We start from the raw sequence: 17,704 nt of genomic DNA on the forward strand, positions 1-17,704 counted from the left end.
TCTTTGCCACTCTCACTTTTAAGCAGGACCCTGTGACAGACTGAGCATGTTTCAGGGGAAGAGGTCTGCAAATTGACATCGTTTCTGTTTTCACTAATCCCTTTAGGCTCTTTCCTCTTCTGAAATTCCAATACATAGAAGGTAAATCTAGAAACTAAAAAGCAGTTATACCAATCATATATTTTCAGTGATGCCAATATATTCACAAATACCATCCTGTTCCTCTGCTTAATAAGGACCCATCCCCAAGGGTTCATGTATCAGACTGTAAAACCCAGCGTATTTCATCAAAACACGGAAAATAGGTCTGCGGCAATAGCATCGTGCACTTCCATGTGCCACCGTTACCCCAGCAAATGTGAAATGTAATCATGCAAGATTAAACATTCCATACATTTTCTATTCATTCCCTAACACTCTCCCTATACTCCAAAATAGGCTACCACACTTTCAAGTTTACAGGGACAAAAGGTAAATCAAAGTTCTTGCTTCCGAAAGCATTTCGAGTAATAGGTCTTTTCACCCAACTATCACCAGGCTCTTTACACATAAAATATAATGAATCCTTACCGTCAGCTACACCCCTACCCAAGGGGAATCCTCCTTGCCGACACTCACTCCTGGAGAAGCCATACCTGCATATTCTCAAGCTGAATTTGGTCCAGCCTATTAGCAATGATGTTTCATTTGCTTGAGCATGACCAGGAGGCACAATCCTATGGAGGAGAACCTGGCCCCTTCCCTCAGATAAGGAAGGAGCTAAAAACACAAACTCTGCCCCGGCCCCCATCGCCTGGTGTTTGAATCCCAACTTGCAACCATCTAGCTGTGAGATGATGGAGCGAGTCCCTTTTGCTCTCTTGAGCTTCAGCTTTTGCAGCAGTAAAATGAGGGTAATCACAGTATCTGGCCCACAGCGTGGTCTGGCAGATGAAACGAGTTACTAGATCTAAGTCATGTAAAACACAGCCTTGGCCTGCCCAGGTATGACACCGAATACGTTCCAAGGCCCTTTCCCAGCAGTGGGCTCTCACTGTCTTCCTGTGAAGCAGTGGGAGCAGAGGCGATGATGCCCATTCTACAGATGAAGAAAGTAGGATTCGGAGAGGGCTCCTGCTGCTCAGGACTAGGCCCCCTAAACCTAGCCTGGGATTCTTCCACTCTTGCCCTTTACATTCAGAACAAACTGACTCCGAGTCTCCATCAGCTCCCTGCCTATTTTTCCTGGGGGGCTGGAGAGGGTCTTCTCCAAAAGAAACACAAGAAGCATTCTGTTGCCAGGCCTGTCTAGCATAGCCAAAGAGCCCCGGATCAGCAGAAGACACATCAACAAGACTGCCTTAATCATGATTTCTGCTAACTACGAAATGAAAGTTAATTTCATGCCTTGCCTGCACAGACAAAAAGGTTCAGAGCTGTTTAAATTCTCTTCAGCCCAATGACAGTTAGTAAACAGGAGGCTTCGTGTTCTAATGCTTGAAATCACCCTTCGTATCTCAATATATTATTTATGCACTTGGCTTAAAATAAACAGCGACTCGCAAGTAGGTGAGTGGTCTCATCCTGGAGGAACCTTTTTTTTTTTTTTTTTTCACTCTGACAGTTACTTTAAAACATCGGTAAACAACCTTAATTCACTTCTAACGAATTAGTAGGCGACTGCTGTGTCTCCAGGAGGCAAGCAGATTGTATTATTAACCAAAACAACTTTCTCTCTGTCAATCATCTGCACCTCACAGAGGAACGTGGGTTTTGCTGTGCCGTTCCTCAAACCCATCCATGGGCGCACTGGATTCCAGACGATTCCTTCCAGGTCATTCTCTTCCAGATCTTTGATTAGATCTCTTGGCTCTGAGATGCAGAATGGGGCCTGCAGAGGGGAGACGCTCAATGCTGCTAGTTAAGAAAGATATAGACAATGAGAACCTTCCAGAGGGTAAGGAATTAGGAAGTCAAGGCAGACAAGTTCTGCTTGAGAAGGGAACGCACGCTGACAAAGACCACACGAAAGGGGACCCAGTGAGTGCCACCAAATACTTGCAAGTGTCACTTTGGAGGAGGAAGGCTGGTTCTTGGTAAGAATGGAGAGTGACGTTAGAACCCAAGTGTGGACAATACATAGAGGGTGGATTTGAGTTCAACTCAAGAAGGAACAATGTAGCTGAAAAGAGTTGCCTCCTGAGGTTGTAGTTCTGCCTCATCATCAGATAGAATCCTTAGAACTGGGCAAGAAATAGGACTAGAGGTGCGACGTGCATGGACCTTTCCAGATATAAGACCTCACAGCCGCGTGAATCCCAGGGGGACTCGCCAACATGGGCTTCAATAAGCAGTCACAACCCTTTCAAAATTGTTCTATGTTTGGAGTTTTTAATGTGTGATAGCCACCCTGTAAAAAATGCATGTACCATGGGTTAAGCCAGGCACACTGCTGGCCAATCTACAACTGTTCCCACAATGCTACGTTAACCTAGAAAATAAAAACATGTTTCATTCGGCAGGGAAAACTCAGTTGACGCAGTTGCAGTAGGATTTTACAGCTTCTGTCTGCTCTTTGGCTTTGCGGCTTGCAGCCCTTGGCCAGTCCGTGGACAAGAGGCCACCCCTAAGTCACCTGGGCTGTCCCATGGTCACTGTTGTAGTTGGCCTCCTCCCCAACCCCAAGTCTAAAAACACAATACTGAGCAACGTGTCTGAGAGACGTCTCATTGAGTTTCATCATTAACAAACCATCGCCCTTCACCACAAAACATTCCATATCTCCCTGAAACCAACCATTTCTTTGAGACATAAAAGGACTGCTCCCAACACAGCGTTAAATGCAGATCAAAGGAGAAAGGGAGAGAGAGGTGAGAGAAGAGAAATAGAGATACCTTGCATTCCCATCCTGGGTTGATATCAACATTTGTACACAATATGCAGACATGGATTCTTCCAAATTGTCTATCAACAGTAACCGAGTATGTCAGAAGCCCAACATCTTGACAAACCATGAGAGAGTTCAGAAATGTTAAATTCCTCCAAGAAAGTCAGATTCTCAATATTTGGGAATGAAACTTGGTGTTACTGTTTTCCTAGCATGGCAAGAACAGACATCTGATAGTTGCACTTTGGAGTAACAGAACAGAACATGACAATAATGGGTTATACTTACAAAGTACCCTTCATCCATGGGGCTCCAATTTTACCAATTTTAGTTCACTGCTTTTCGCAAAAAACCTGAAAGGCAGAGGGTAAGTTTGTGTTACCCCCACTTTGCAGATGGGGCTAGAGAAATGCAACAGGGGGAATAAATGATTGGTCTGTTACAGTGAGAGAATTCAGCAACAGGAGGACAAGAATTACAACTTTCCTCTTTCCCGTCAAAATGCAACTTGATCACCCACCTTTTCCTTGAGAACAGACACTTCCCATGTAATTCCCACCCTTGTCACAAAATAGTAAACACACTTTACCCAGAGTGAGACAGTACTGCCTGGCACTTGGTCCAAAGATCCCGGAGACCAAGAACGCTTTAATACCAGAGAAGACGTTAAAAATTTTTCCGGGAGTTCCCATCGTGGCGCAGTGGGGGAGTTCCCGGTCGTGGTGCAGAGGTTAATGAATCCGACTAGGAACCATGAGGTTGCGGGTTCGGTCCCTGCCCTTGCTCAGTGGGTTAACGATCCAGCGTTGCCGTGAGCTGTGGTGTAGGTTGCAGACGCAGCTTGGATCCCTTGTTTCTGTGGCTCTGGCGTAGGCCGGTGGCTACAGCTCCGATTAGACCCCTAGCCTGGAAACCTCCATATGCCGTGGAAGCGGCCCAAGAAATAGCAAAAAAAAAAAAAATTTCCCACATCCAGTTTAAAACAAAGAGGAAAACTGAAATTGACAAAATACAATCATCCAACTAAAATTTGGCCTGAAAAGCATGTTACTACTGTTCAGTTCGTTATATACGTACTTATGTTCACATGTCAGCATATGGACTTGTCTTTAAAAATTATCCCAAGGAAGTCAGAAGCTTCAGAAGTAATCTCGCGAACCACATTTTTAGAAGGGTGTATTTTTAACAACCCTTTCTAGGACACACCGTCCTTTCTACCACGCTCAGGCCATTTATTCGCGCATTGACCAAATAATCAGTATTTACTGAGTCTCAACTCTGCATAAGTTCAGCACTCCATGTGGTTTCTTGGAGGACACAAACATACACACGACGCAGGTCCCATCATCAAGAAATTTATAATCTTATGGTTCAAGGATGTGAGTACAGTAACAAGCTCTCTCATCCAAAACTCTCTGGAAAGATTTGATGGTTTCTGGATTCTCCTGGTGGGTTTGGACTCTCTTTATAAGCCACATTATTCAGGATCATAGCAATGCTAAAAGATGTGTCTTCTTAAAAATATCTGACCCTTGGAGTTGCTGTTGTGGCTCAGCAGGTTCCATCCCCGGCCCCCCCTCAGTGGGTTAAGGGTCTGGCATTGTCGCAAGCTGTGGCATAAGTTGCAGATGCAGCTCAGATCTGGCGTTGCTGTGGCTGTGGTGCAGGCCAGCAGCTGCAGCGAGGATTCAAGCCCTAGCCTGGGAACCTCCATATGCCGCAGATGCAGCCATTAAAACATACGTCTGACCCAGATTCTTCCCAAAGCCCATGATTTAAGGGTCATGATCTCTCCCACTATCTTCACCGCTGCAGGCACACTGACCTCTTTGCTTGTGCCCTTGGAGGGACGAAGGGCGTTTGCCCTTCCAACCATGTTCCCTTCTCTTGAGACAATCTTGACGCAGGTATTTCCATCATCTCTGCTCCTATACCAGCTCAGCAAGGTCTCCTCTGATCCCCTGTCTAAAATAGCTGCATTTCATCAGGCTCCACCCCGCACTGCTCTTCCTCTTTCTCTGTAAGGCTCACCATCTCTTTACTAGGTTTCCCATGCTCCCCCCCCCCACACCCCACCCCCCAGCACCAGGATATAAGCTCCATGAGAGTATGGACTTTTTCGTCCACCGCTAAATCCATCTTGAGGTCAAAGCACCCCATAAATACAGGTTGAGTGAATGAATCACGGTGTGGAACTGGGTGCTCTGCTCCTGTGTCTCCTTTGATTCTCACTGGGCTGCTGTTGTAATTACTAATAAATATATCTTGAAACTGGATCATAATAGATTTTTCCACCTAAAGAGGGGGGAGGAAAGCCAATTTCACAAACACTCAATGAAATGTTTCTGAAAAATGTAATAGTCACCCATTTTTATCATGCTCCCTTCTCTTGATTGCTCTGGGCCAAGAGTCAGGTAACCTTGCTCCCAAACCAACACCACTGTGGGCTGCTCCGTGGCCCTGACCTCCTGCCCTCCACGGCTTTTGCTTCTCAGTGGTAATATAAGAAAGCTTACGGAGTTTCCACTGTGGTGCAGTGGGTTAAGAATCCAACTGCAGTGGCCTGAGTCACTGCAGATGCAGGGGTTCGATCTCCTGCCCAGCGCAGTGGGGTAAAGAGTCTGGCATTGTTGCAGCTGTGGCTTAAGTCACAGCTGGGCTCGGATTCAGTCCCTGGCCTAGGAATTTACATATGCCTCGAGTACAGCCATTAAAAAAATTTTAAAAAAAAAGAAAAAAAAGCTTAAGAAGCTTCTTTCCAAGGTTCCTTCTGGTTCTGGTTCGGAAACGACGGAGATCAACAGAGCAGTAATAGGCCAAATTATATTCTGACATCTTCTGATTTCATATCACTTTCTAAGCATAAGCTTATCTCAGAGGTCGCAAGGTTATTTCATACCAAGAAAGTAGGAATCGCAGAGGGAAGGACTTGTTTATCTAACCACATCTGCAAGAGTGCGGATTTGGGGCAAACACTACAGATATCACGGAAAGCTTCTGTGCCCCCCTACCCCCGCCCCCGCCCCCTCCCCATGCTCACACCACCAACATACAACAGACGTGCAAAGAAAGATGCCACCTCAGCTGGTTACGACATCTTGAGTCACAGACACTTTGCCGGGGTCTCTAAACAGATTTCTTCTTTCCTCGCACATTAATAAAACGCATACCTTCACCAGTCAGATTTTTTTTTCCCCTTAGCATCTAACATCCGACGAGATTTAGGAACAATTAACATTCACGAGTAACAGAGCAATCAACAAGGGAATCGCTAATGGGACTGGACAGAATCCAAAAGCAGATATTAGGATAATCGTGAGTCCCTGACATAGGTTATGGTGTTAATTTTGGAGGCCAGACGCGCGGCATGTTTTCAATAGCTTTGTGGGGCTGCTGTCACAGTCACATATGCCTCTTCTATATATGGTTCCAGCCCCCCTCCCCCACGACATACTTTATTTAACTGCTATGGAAAAGAAGGCATCTTTGCATTGTCAGCACACAACCTCTAGCATGAATGGTATATATTGAATTCAAGCTTATTTTTAAATTGCCTCCCTGACAAAAATGTTCAAAGGTCCTTTTTTTTTTTCCCCCACTTTGGGTCTTCAGACTATCTTTACCTGTTAGCTCTTGCAGCTAGAGGCCACAAAAATAATAGCTATGAAGTTCCACCTTGACGCTTCCCCGGTAACTTTTGCCACTTACTAGCGTGCACATGGGTTTATGCATCCCCTAGTACACAGAAAGACACAGCCACGCCTGATCCAACGCGCTCTCTGCTGGCCTCCCTGTCAGTTTTTCAGGCCTGTTTTCATAAATATCACTCCTGCAGTCAGCACACACCCCCACCTCTATTTTACTCTCCCAGGAACATCGCTGGGTAATGGAGACTGTTTCCACTGTTCCTCGTCCCGCTTCCATTCTTGCTTTTTTTTTTTTTTTTTTTGTATTTATACAATTATTTTGCATGGTGCCATAGAAAAAAGTTGTATCGAATACTTCACATTAATAAAATGATTGTCGTAAAGCCCAAATTTTAGAAAGATTACAGTTCTCAAATAAAGCATGCTTCATTTGGTATCAATCATTTATAAATGGTACTTCCTTTTTTGTTGGAAACTTTCAGGAGTTTTCTCATTTTGTCAATTTTTTTTTTTTTTACCTGCTATTTTTTTTTAATTATCGTTATTTCCCCAATACATTTTTTTTTCCCTACTGGACAGCACAGTGACCCAGTTACACATGCATGTAGACATTCTTTTTTTCTCCCATTTTCTAGTCTTCATCTTTCATCACTACAATCTATCTAAAAGGCCAACGCCAGGCAAGTCTATCTTTACCTCCCCATGGACCACATTCCTGAATCCCTGCCCTGGCTCTCCTTGCCCCTCGGCCTAAAGTGCAAACAGTTCAACCTTCAGAGGCTGGACCTCTCCAGTCCCACACATGCCTGTCAGTCCTCAACGCCCCTGCCAGCTTTCTGCGGGGTCACCTGGTGTCTCTCATGACCTAGACTTTCACCTCCGGTCACAGGACGTCTTCCCTTACATACGGACTCTGGGCAGAAAACCTGCTTCCTTCCCATGTCTCCCTTTGGCTGTAATGACTCACTCCTTCTTATTACGGTGCACTTTCTTCTGCGTGGCCTAGGGGATGGAGTACGTTCCAAGGTCTGGGCTTTCACGTTTTTGCAGCTCCGTTCATGTTAGGTACGAGCATACAACGGGCTAAACGCCTTTCCTTTTGATGATGTCTTTTCTGGTTGTTCCAGGGCATCCGTGCTCTCTGCCACTTCTTTCTCCTTCTACTTTGCTGTTTCGAGCTACGCCAGGTCCCTTCTTAACAAACCCAGTTGTTGCTTTTCCCTTCACCTCTCCACCCCCAACACACACCCATGATGAAAATGTGCCCCTACTTAAAGCTTTGGTTTATTCCCTCAACACAATCAGCCACTGGTACACAATCTGCCACCACCAGGCTGTGTGTGCGAAAAGCCGGTTTTGACAAAGATTCTATACAACAGAATCCAAATTAAAGGGTCGTTACCAACAGACCCATACTTAAGGATCCCTCACTTTATCTCTGTGGCAAGTCGTTTCATATTCCCAGCGCCCGTCCCAACGCTGGGAGCCTCTGAGAGCCTCCACTGCACACGCAACGTCTCAATCATCGCCTCTCTCGCCCCCCCGGCTCCCTCCCCACCCCCGAGTAGCTGCAGTTGAGATTAAAGTGCTTCTGGGGCTGCGGTAATCCAATCAGGGCTGGGCGTGCTTCAATCTCCAGCGTTCGGTTGGAAAACATTTTGGCAGCATGCCTTGCCACTGCACTCTGCATTCCGCGCTGGTCCTGTGCTCTTTTTTGACGGCTCCGCAGAAGTGAAGGTGGCCACAGCCGCCCCGCCCAGGGAGCAGGCCTGCCTTCTTCAACCGCATGCAGGGTATCAGGAGACTCCTGGCACCAAGGAGTGGAAAGTGGGGTGTGTGTGTGTGTGTGTGTATGGAAGAGTGAGAGAGAGAGAGAGAGAGAGGGAGAGCGATTCTGATGCATCCACCTGCAGATGGGAATCGGGGAGAGCTACTTCTACCAAACACATAGATTTGTTTCTAACTTTCAAGACTAAAGGAAGCCCACTTTTCAACCCTTTGCCTTGCCTAAGTATCAACTAAAATATACGTCCCGCCCAGTCTATATTAATCAAGGCTTTTCAGAAGCCCTTATCCTTTCCAAATCCCTTCTGCTGTCGGATGAAATCTATGGACCCCTTCTAAGAAGGATGGTTTTTAAAGGATTGCAAAGGAGATTCGTGATATTGAAACACTTTTCCATCCAAGTCAAGAAGCCCAGAAGGGTGTGGTTTTTGTGGGTGGGAACGATGAAAGCTGCCCTCTGGGTTTTTATTTTTTTAACTTGGAATTTCTGCCAAAGAGATCTGGGCTATGGGAGCGACAGGCTGTCAGGAAGGTGTAAAGGGGTGACTCTGCACACTGACCCCGGACGGACCGTCCGCCTTCCTGTACTCAGGCTTTGTAGCTGCTTCTGTCTTGCAAACAGCCTGCGCCCAGGAACCCAAGGCCCGTCAATATTTTCTACGCTGGAATAGCTAAGAATGTAGACTTCCTTTATTTACAGCCCTAAGTAGGTTTTAACTACTCCTGAGAGAGAAGTAGACGAATAAAGAAAGCAATTTGAGGAGTTTGGGAAAAGCAGAAGTAACAGTAAAAACCTGTATTCAACCATTTGTTCTTTCACCAGATATTCACTGAGCACCTTCTGGAAATTCACGCTGGTGAATAAATGACCTACAGAACTTCCCCTCAAGGAGTTTACAACCAAATGCGGGTGACATCCTGTAAGCAAATACATGAGTAAATGTAAAACAAGTAAACATACGTCTAGCGGTGATCGATGCCACGGAGAAAAAAAAAGAAGAGGAGGAGGTTAGGGAGTGTAAGGACATGAACTCATATTTCATATAATGTTTAGTTCCCCATTTCACATCACTAAATACTTATTACCAAACTCCTGTATGTTTCAGGCCTAAAATGGATTCTGGAGAAGCCAGGATAGATAGATAGATAGATAGATAGATAGACAGACAGACAGACAGACAGATAAATAGATGGATGAATTAATATATGCATGAATGGATAGACGGATGGATGAATGGATGAATGGATGGATGGATGGATGGAGGAATAGGTGGATGAATGGACAGATGGATGGAAGGATGGATGGATGAAGAGATGGATGATGGTTGGATGGATGAATAGATATAGATACTGATATATACACATCACATACTGAAGTTCCAGTTATTTATATGCAGGGTATGCAGTCTTCACCAAGGGAAGTCTGTGTAACGGTACATTCTGACTGTAATTGCTTTTAAGGGGCCAACTGATGAATGCCCCTAAAGGGTCCCCAAAGTGGGAAGGCTGCAGTGGAGTCTGTGACTACCATGCTGAAGAGCAAGCATGTTGGAAGGACTGAGAGCCCTAGTCACAGCCATGGCCCTCCCTCAGCTCCCACGTACCTCCCTGAGTGGCCACGAGCAAGTTGCATCACCTCTTTGAGCTCTAGCATCTTCATCTACAAAGCGATGTTCCCGGGTGTTGTGGAACCTAAACGCAAGGAGCGTGGCCAGCACAGAGCCTGGTATGAAGGAAGGGACAGATGAGCCCCTGCCTCCCTCATCTTCTCACCCAGGGAACAATGAGCCCCAGACATGCAAAAGCCCCAAACAAAAAGCTATGCCCCTGTTGTACAGATACGGTAACTATTTTTGCTTATTTGTTTTCTATTTTTGTGACCCGAATAATTCTAGGGAATAGTAGATGTTATTTTTTTAAGTCCGTAATCAAATAAGCTTTAGAAACAACAAATGAAATGAAGCAACACGGGTCTCTTGACCTCAGGCTATCCCCTTCTGTAACATGTGGACATGCATCCCATAGCTCCAAGAAATGTGAACAAAGGCATGAGTGTTTCCCAACTTATTTGACCCCGGAACTCTCTGGCAAATCCTACATGACTTGGGAAATGGGGATTGGCTCTAAGAACAAATGACTCAAAAGATACGGAATCTATACGCTCTTTGGTTCTGATGTGGTCTGATGGCTTTCTGTGAAAAGGCAGACTTGGGCATCTTTTTTGCAAACCCAGGCAGCCTGGTGGCAATGTTTCTTATCCACTGGATCACAGCGACTTCTCCTCTTCCTATAAAAGAAGTCATTATTCTGGGACCACAGCACACTGAGGGGAGCGACGGCAACATGTGAACACTTCTCATTCTCCAGGACAGGCAATTCCCCTATTTTCTGCAATAAATGGGCTCTTAAAACGAGTTTTGTTAATTATTCTCTTGAAAGCCAAATCCTCTTCTGGCTACACTGGGAAACCTGCTACTTAAAGTCACCTCGGGTTTTCTTTATCATCTGAATGCGTCACGGTGAGCACGCATTACTTTCATAAACAGAAAATCGATGCAGAGGAAGAAAAGAAAAGGAATTCTCTAGAGATGTGTTGATACCGCAATGATTAGTCCAAAAATTACCTACTTGTACATGAAGATTTTTCTCTACAGGCCTTTTCATGAAGATCTTACTTAATATTAGAACACTTGATATATCTGAAGCAGAAGGGGTGGGCAAGGAGGGTAGCAGGGCCAGGATTCGTTCGCACCTGCTTAGAATCCAATCTCAGGAGGAAGGAATCACTCACATTCTCCAAGCAAAGGAAGAGAGAGAGAGGGATGGAGAAAAAGCAGGAGGAAGGCAGGGGTCAGGGAGAGAGGGAGGGAGGGAGGAAAGAAAGGGAAAGGAAGACATAGAAAAGGAAGAAGGAAGGAAGGAAAGGAGGCAGGAAGGGAGGGAGGACCAGAGAGAGAAAGAATGAGAGAGAGAGAGAGGGAGAGAGACAGAGCACAAAGGAGAGAAAAAAGCAAGAGTGGTTGAGACGCCTAGGGTGGGGGGAGGGGAGCACAAGCCCACAGATTAAGTTGACCCAAGTCAATACAGAGGCTTTGTGCAAGGGCCCTGGCATTAACGGGATTGGGGCTGCGACAGCCCTGCGAATCAAGTACAGAACATAACCATAGAGGCCGGAGCTATTTTTGAAACGGATGTCTTCAGTAACATGAAGCTTAACTAACGGGGACATCCAGGGCATTCTGCGTGACTGCTGCCGGCTGGTGGCCCGGCTGGGAACCAGAGCCGCCCCACTAGCAGCAGCCTCCCACCTGGTTCGGGACCCTTGAGGTGAGCATTACCCCAGAACCGGGCCGGGAGGAGCTGGTGTGGGTGACGGTGGGGAGACCCAGGGATGCAAACGACATGCTTGGTGGGGGACCCTCTGAGCTGGAATCTCCAGGCCTGTGGCTTTGCATGGAGGTTTCACTCTCGCAGTCAGTCTTGGCATCGGGGTCTCCAAAGTGTCTGCGACTATTTGGGGTCTTAAAGATCCCAGGATGGACCATACAAAAGCCCTTACTCTCAAGGAGCTTACACACTCCTGGGAGTGGGACAGCCAGCAAGTAAATAAGAATTCTCCTTTTTGGTTTGTTTTCTTTTTTGGCCACCCCACGGCACATGGAGCTCCCTGGGCCGGGCTGGGGATCATACCAGTGTCCCAGTGCTCCCAAGACCCCACTGGCCTCATTGCACCACAGCAGGAACTCCCTGAGGAAGAATTTCTGATGGTTGTAAGAGCCAGGAAGAAACTCAAAAAGGAAAGAGAGAGGTTGGGGGGGGGGGGGGGGCTAGGCCCGGGAAATGTGCTCAGGAAAGACAGTTCCAAAGAAGAAACTTTTAAGCTAAGACTGGAAGAACAAGGAGGACCCCACCCTGCCAAGCCCTGGGGGAAAGAACGGTGGCAGAGCAGACAGCAGGCCCATCCTCCCTCCAACTCAGCAGGGGCCACCCTCGCCCCTTGCCCCCTGACCCAACCAGCTTTGGGCAATTCTAAATTCTAAAGCTCCCAGACAGGTATCATTTTAAAATCTTGCATCGCGGGACCATGCCCGCTAGAAAATCTGTCCTGACACGTGGGCTATTTTTAGACTGGTCCACTTGTGTCTCTTCAAGTCCTTTTTCCCCTGTTCAACCGGAAGACCCGAATCGTCCAGGTACCTCAGCCTCCTCGCCACACCTGAAACTGCATTCATCAGCCACTTTTTCAAAATTGGATCTTCCTTCAAAGCTGAAGGACTTGATTACTCCCCTAACAGAACACATCACGCTGATTACGGGATTATTCACGTGCCATTTCAAAGAGGCTGGGCAACATTTCACAGCCTCGCAGCCGCCAACACACACAGACGCGAAAGCGGAAAAGGCGATGCTGATAGTCAAATGCCCTCCATCTCCTGAGGTCATGATAAAATACACTCTTTTTTTTAACTGATGTTTTAAAGCGGGGGGGAGGGGTAGTTATTTTGGCACAAGGCAGAAATCAAAGAAAAAAGCACCAGCAGGGGTGCAGATATGGGGTTGTTTCTGGGATCTGACACACACCAGACCCTCAGTAAACACGGGATCCCCTCCCCGTACTCCTAGCCTTCCATACCCGAGCATTAATTTTGATGCCAATAATTTGCCAATAACATATTCATTGGCTCGTTTTTTAGAACTGTCAGTCTAATGCTGTGTTTTCAACCTGCTGGCAATTGATTCAGCTTCATCAATTCATAAGAATGGCTTGGGGTGAGAACAGGGGTGAGGAGGTGAAGCTTTATAGCCATGATTCACTGCTAATCGATGGTTAGCATTTTACGCTCAAGACAATCAAATTCATATTATTGTACATTTTAAAAGTTTGTAAAGGCATAATTATTAACAGCCAAAATGAAAACAGGGCATCACAAGTTCAAATAAGCCATAAATTAGACAAAAAAAAGCATCATTCTACTGAACACCATTTTATTAGCTAATCAACGTGTCGTCTTTTTTCTATCGGCATCTACTTACTGTCATATAATTTCCATAAGGGCACCATCTGTATTTATAAAAAGAATTATCTTTGTGGTGCTCTAGCAATCTGCAAACAATGGTGATATTTAACTTTTCTTAAGGGATCAATTTTGGAATTGGGTTAAAGGATTTATAAGTCTCTTTTTCATGATGAACCTCAAAAGGACTTATACATCTTGTGGTGTTAGAAGCACTTGACATAAACAAACAAAAACCAACAAAACATATTTTTGATTTATTAAAATGTGACGTTCTGGGTCTTGACGTGCATGTTTTTTAATCAAGCACAGTGGGTCCCTACTATAAAGTCCAATAAAACAATCACAGGCAAAATATTTTCTTTTTTCCATTTTGGCTGAAAGGGCAGGTTAATTTTCAACGTGATCTGATTTGGTGCCCCATGGCTCAGAGAGAACTCAGTATTTGCCAAGGTCACTGCTTTGAGGTTAATCAGCATCCAGCCAGCTCCCTCAGTTATGACACATGATCAAACCCTGCCTTGACCAGTTCTTAATGCTAGCCTTGCAAGGGCAAGTCCCTGGCTTAAGGATGGCTAGTCAAGCTGGCGGGAATGAGCCTGCAAACCCCTTACCACCGACGGAGCAGAAACTCACAAGAGAAGCCCTTCCACTGGACACAGACTTCCTAGATAGATGACACCACATGGGTGCAGGGAAACATTTGTTTAAAGGGCTTCTATAGCTACCAAAAGGACCCCAGAAAGTACAGTCTTTGGTTCTATAAAGGCGCATTACTTCGGCTTTGAGCCAGTCCAAAGAGCAAGATACAGTTTGAAAGAATCCATCAAAGACAAATGTCTCATTCTTGGTTAGGATGCAAATTTCTCCACTAATAATTACTTTGTAAATTTCATTTTAAACAAGATTTAGAAGGACTATGATTCAAAATCTCTGACATACTCACCAACAAAAGCAAAACACAAACTATTATTTATACTTCATTGATCGAGATTCCTTAATTTGTACATGTTCTTGGATTTCTTCCAAATACCAAGGATGGTATTAAGTATTAGGCATAGTGAACAAAACAGAGTCTCTGCCCTCCTGGAGCTTATTGTCTTTTTTAAAAAGTATGTGTGGGAGTTCCAGTGGTGGCTCAGCAGTAACAAACCCAACTAGGATTCATGAGAATTCAGGTTCAATCCCCAGCCTCGATCAGTAGGTTAAAGATCCCTCGTTCCTGTGAGTTGCAGTGTAGGTCAAAGATGAGGCTCTGATCTGGTGTGGCTGTGGCTGTGGCTGTGGTGTAGGCCAGCAGCTGCAGCTCCATTTGACCCCTAGCCTGGGAACTTCCATATGCTGCAGATTCAAAATTAATTAATTAATTAATTAATTTAATGAAATCAAAGAAAAAATTGTGTAGAAATTCATCAAATCATATTAGTGATTTACATAAGATGTGTCACTATCTATTCTTTCTAATACTGGTTTGTTGCTTTTATTTTTATTTTTTTATTTTTTGTCTTTTTGCCATTTCTAGGGCCGCTCTCGCAGCATGTGGAGGTTCCCAGGCCAGGGGTCTAATCGGAGCTGTAGCTGCCAGCCTGCACCAGAGCCACAGCAACACAGGATCCAAGCCGCGTCTGCAACCTACACCACAGCTCACGGCAACACCGGATCCTTAACCCACTGAGCAAGGCCAGGGATCGAACCCACAACCTCATGGTTCCTAGTCGGATTCGTTAACCACTGGGCCACAACGGGAACTCCCTGGTTTGTTGCTTTTAAAACATTTTTTAAAGTAATTTGATTATGCACTGGGACCAGGAAGTAATTCTTCTGCATTTGGGACAGTTCATTTTTTTTGTTTGTTTGTCTTTTGAAATGTTATGTGTGGAAATGCTTAAAATTTGAAGAAGCGTTGATCACTGACTATTTGTCATATGTTAATAAAATGGAGACTGTTTAGGGAAACATAATAAAAAACATATTCCAGAATGGAAAATGGGTCTTCTTGGGGAAGGAACTCTGGAAGCAGACGAGTCCTCTATTCAAGTCCTGGCTCTTCCACTGTGTAGGAAACATATTTCCAAGTCTCAGTCCCCTTATCCATAAAAGGGGCGAATTACAAGAAGACATGAGTATAATAGATGCTAGTAGCTGAGCAGGAAATCCTTCATCCCACATCGACATCGTCATCACAAAAAGAACACAAGATCCATCGTAATTCAAAGCCGTTTCAGAGTATCCTGGGGGGACCCCAAAGGAAGCAGGGAACAATCTATCCCGAGAAAACACTAGAATTTAAGTCGGAAATCCCGGGCTCAAATCCCCACGCTTCTCATGCTAACTTGTGCGCACTTGAATAAAACCCTTAAACTTCAGAGTCTCGGTTTTCCCTGCTCTGACATGGACCTAATAGAACTTAAAGAGATAATACGTGATGAAGAGCCATACGCATCATTATACATCATCTCATCAAATACAGGACATGACTAATTTTACAGGAAAGCACATTCTGACAATAATCTACCATAGAATGATCTCTCTCTCTTCTTTTTATCTTTTTATGGTGGAGCCTGCAGCACACGGAAGATCCCAGGCTAGAGGACGAATCAGAGCTGCAGCTGCTGGCCTAGCCACAGCCAGGGCAACGCTGGATCCAAGCCATATCTGCAACCTACACCGTAGCTTGTGACAATGCCTAACCCACTGAGCAAGGCCAGGGATCAAACCCACGTCCTCATGGATACCATATTGGGCTTAACCGCTGAGCCACAATGGGAACTCTGAATGATCTCTTTTTTAACCACCCAGGTTAAAAACTCCCAGAAAGATCACGAACCTGAATTTCCCATCCATCGGCTCAATGGACGAATAGCATCTCTTAAATCCTCTGGGCTCTGGTTTCTGGTCAGGAAAATAACATACCCATTGTGAGGACTAGAAATCAGATGTACAAAGTGCCCAGGAGAGGTCTCATCGCAGCGTCCATCCCTCTCTGTTAAACCACGATTCGGTACATTTCATTTGTAGTATGTATATTCCCACACTCGAAAACTCTTCAAATGATAAAGCATTATAAATAAGCTTTGGGTGATCTTTAAATAATTCTTTATGGTTTGGAGGGGGAAAAAAATCTATAGAAACATAAACTATCCAGGGTGTCAAATCTACAGTATAATTATTTTGTATGATCCCGGCTAATATAGTTCAATCTAAATTGCAGTCTCATATTTGACATAATTATACATAACCAAACACTAATAAAAATTGCTGCCTTATATTTCAAATTAGTAATTATGGTAGTAAACATTAACAACATGTCAGATATAAGATGGCGATTTGTTCTGAAATGTATTAGAAATCATTATACTGTATGATAATTGTAATTACAGTTGGGTGGCGAGAGAGTGCGTGGTTAGGGCTCCAAGGGCATCATGGGAACCAGCCGCTCTTCGGTTCAGCCCCAGAGCTGACTCCCTTCGTTTGAGATCAGGAGAGGCACGATCTTTCTCCTCCTTCAAATAGCGAACCCAATTCCCTCTGCAGAATCAGCCCCATCACGAGGCTTGGAGTCACTCTTCCAGGGTTTGAAAAGCCTCATTCAATCACTTTCTAGCCATATGGATTTGGCTGACAGGAATTTTTCTGTGCTTCTGTTTTCTCTCACCTTTAAAATGGAAACCGTAGTAGCACTAGCTGGGAGAGTGATAACAGCAGCTACATGAGATCATTCTGTGTGCAAAGCTTAGCCTGGCACCTGGAACACAGTAAGTCTTCAAAACACAGTCACATTGGTGATTATCATTTTATATTAATATTCAGAGCAGGAGTTCCCATCATGGCGCAGCGGAAACGAATCTGACTAGGAACCATGAGGTTGCGGGTTCGATCCCTGGCCTCCCTCAGTGGGTTAAGGATCCAGTGTTGCCGTGAGCTGTGGTGTAGGTCACGGACTCGGCTTGGATCCTGAATTGCTGTGGCTCTGGCACAGGCCTTCAGCTACAGCTCCAATTAGCCCCCTAGCCTGGGAACCTCCATATGCCGCAGGTGTGGCCCTAAAAAGAACAAAAAAAACAAAAAAACAAAAAAAAAAAATTCACAGCAATCATCTTCCTAATTTTAAGACCATGTTCTTAATAACAGTGGCCTAAGAGTGGCCAAATGTCCTGTGTAGAAGGGAAATGTGCTGAATGTTAGCTTCTACTGTGGTCTTCCTTTTATTTTATTTTATTTTGTTTTTCTTTTTAGAGCCGCACCTGCGGCATATGCAAGTTCCTAGGCTGGAGGTTGAATCAAAGCTGCCAGCCCACCCCACAGCCATGCCAGATCCCAGCCGCATCAGCGACCTATGCCACAGCTTGCAGCAACATCAGATCGTCAACCCACAGAAGGGGGCCAGGGAT

At 45.1% G+C, this 17,704-nt stretch overlaps 1 protein-coding gene across 7 annotated transcripts in view; it reads right to left on the reverse strand.

The window, feature by feature from the left end:
• The window catches only part of PPARGC1A (PPARG coactivator 1 alpha), a 686,355-nt gene that overhangs the window by 481,931 nt on the left and 186,720 nt on the right, over positions 1 to 17,704 (reverse strand). For 5 of the 7 annotated variants that reach the window (XM_084970903.1, XM_021100439.2, XM_084970904.1 and 2 more), the window contains one exon: positions 3,155 to 3,219. The exons of the other annotated variants lie outside the window; for them this stretch is intronic. In XM_084970903.1, coding sequence (XP_084827029.1) covers positions 3,155 to 3,172 — 18 coding nt within the window. In that variant the 5' untranslated portion in view covers positions 3,173 to 3,219. The remainder of the gene's footprint in view (positions 1 to 3,154; positions 3,220 to 17,704) is intronic. 7 annotated transcript variants of the gene reach the window in all.

This window comes from Sus scrofa, chromosome 8 (genome assembly GCF_054392235.1).
Source record: "Sus scrofa isolate SSC_HxYL_T2T_F1_AM1 chromosome 8, Sscrofa_HxYL_maternal_Yorkshire_Landrace_v2.0, whole genome shotgun sequence".
Lineage (NCBI taxonomy): Eukaryota > Metazoa > Chordata > Mammalia > Artiodactyla > Suidae > Sus > Sus scrofa.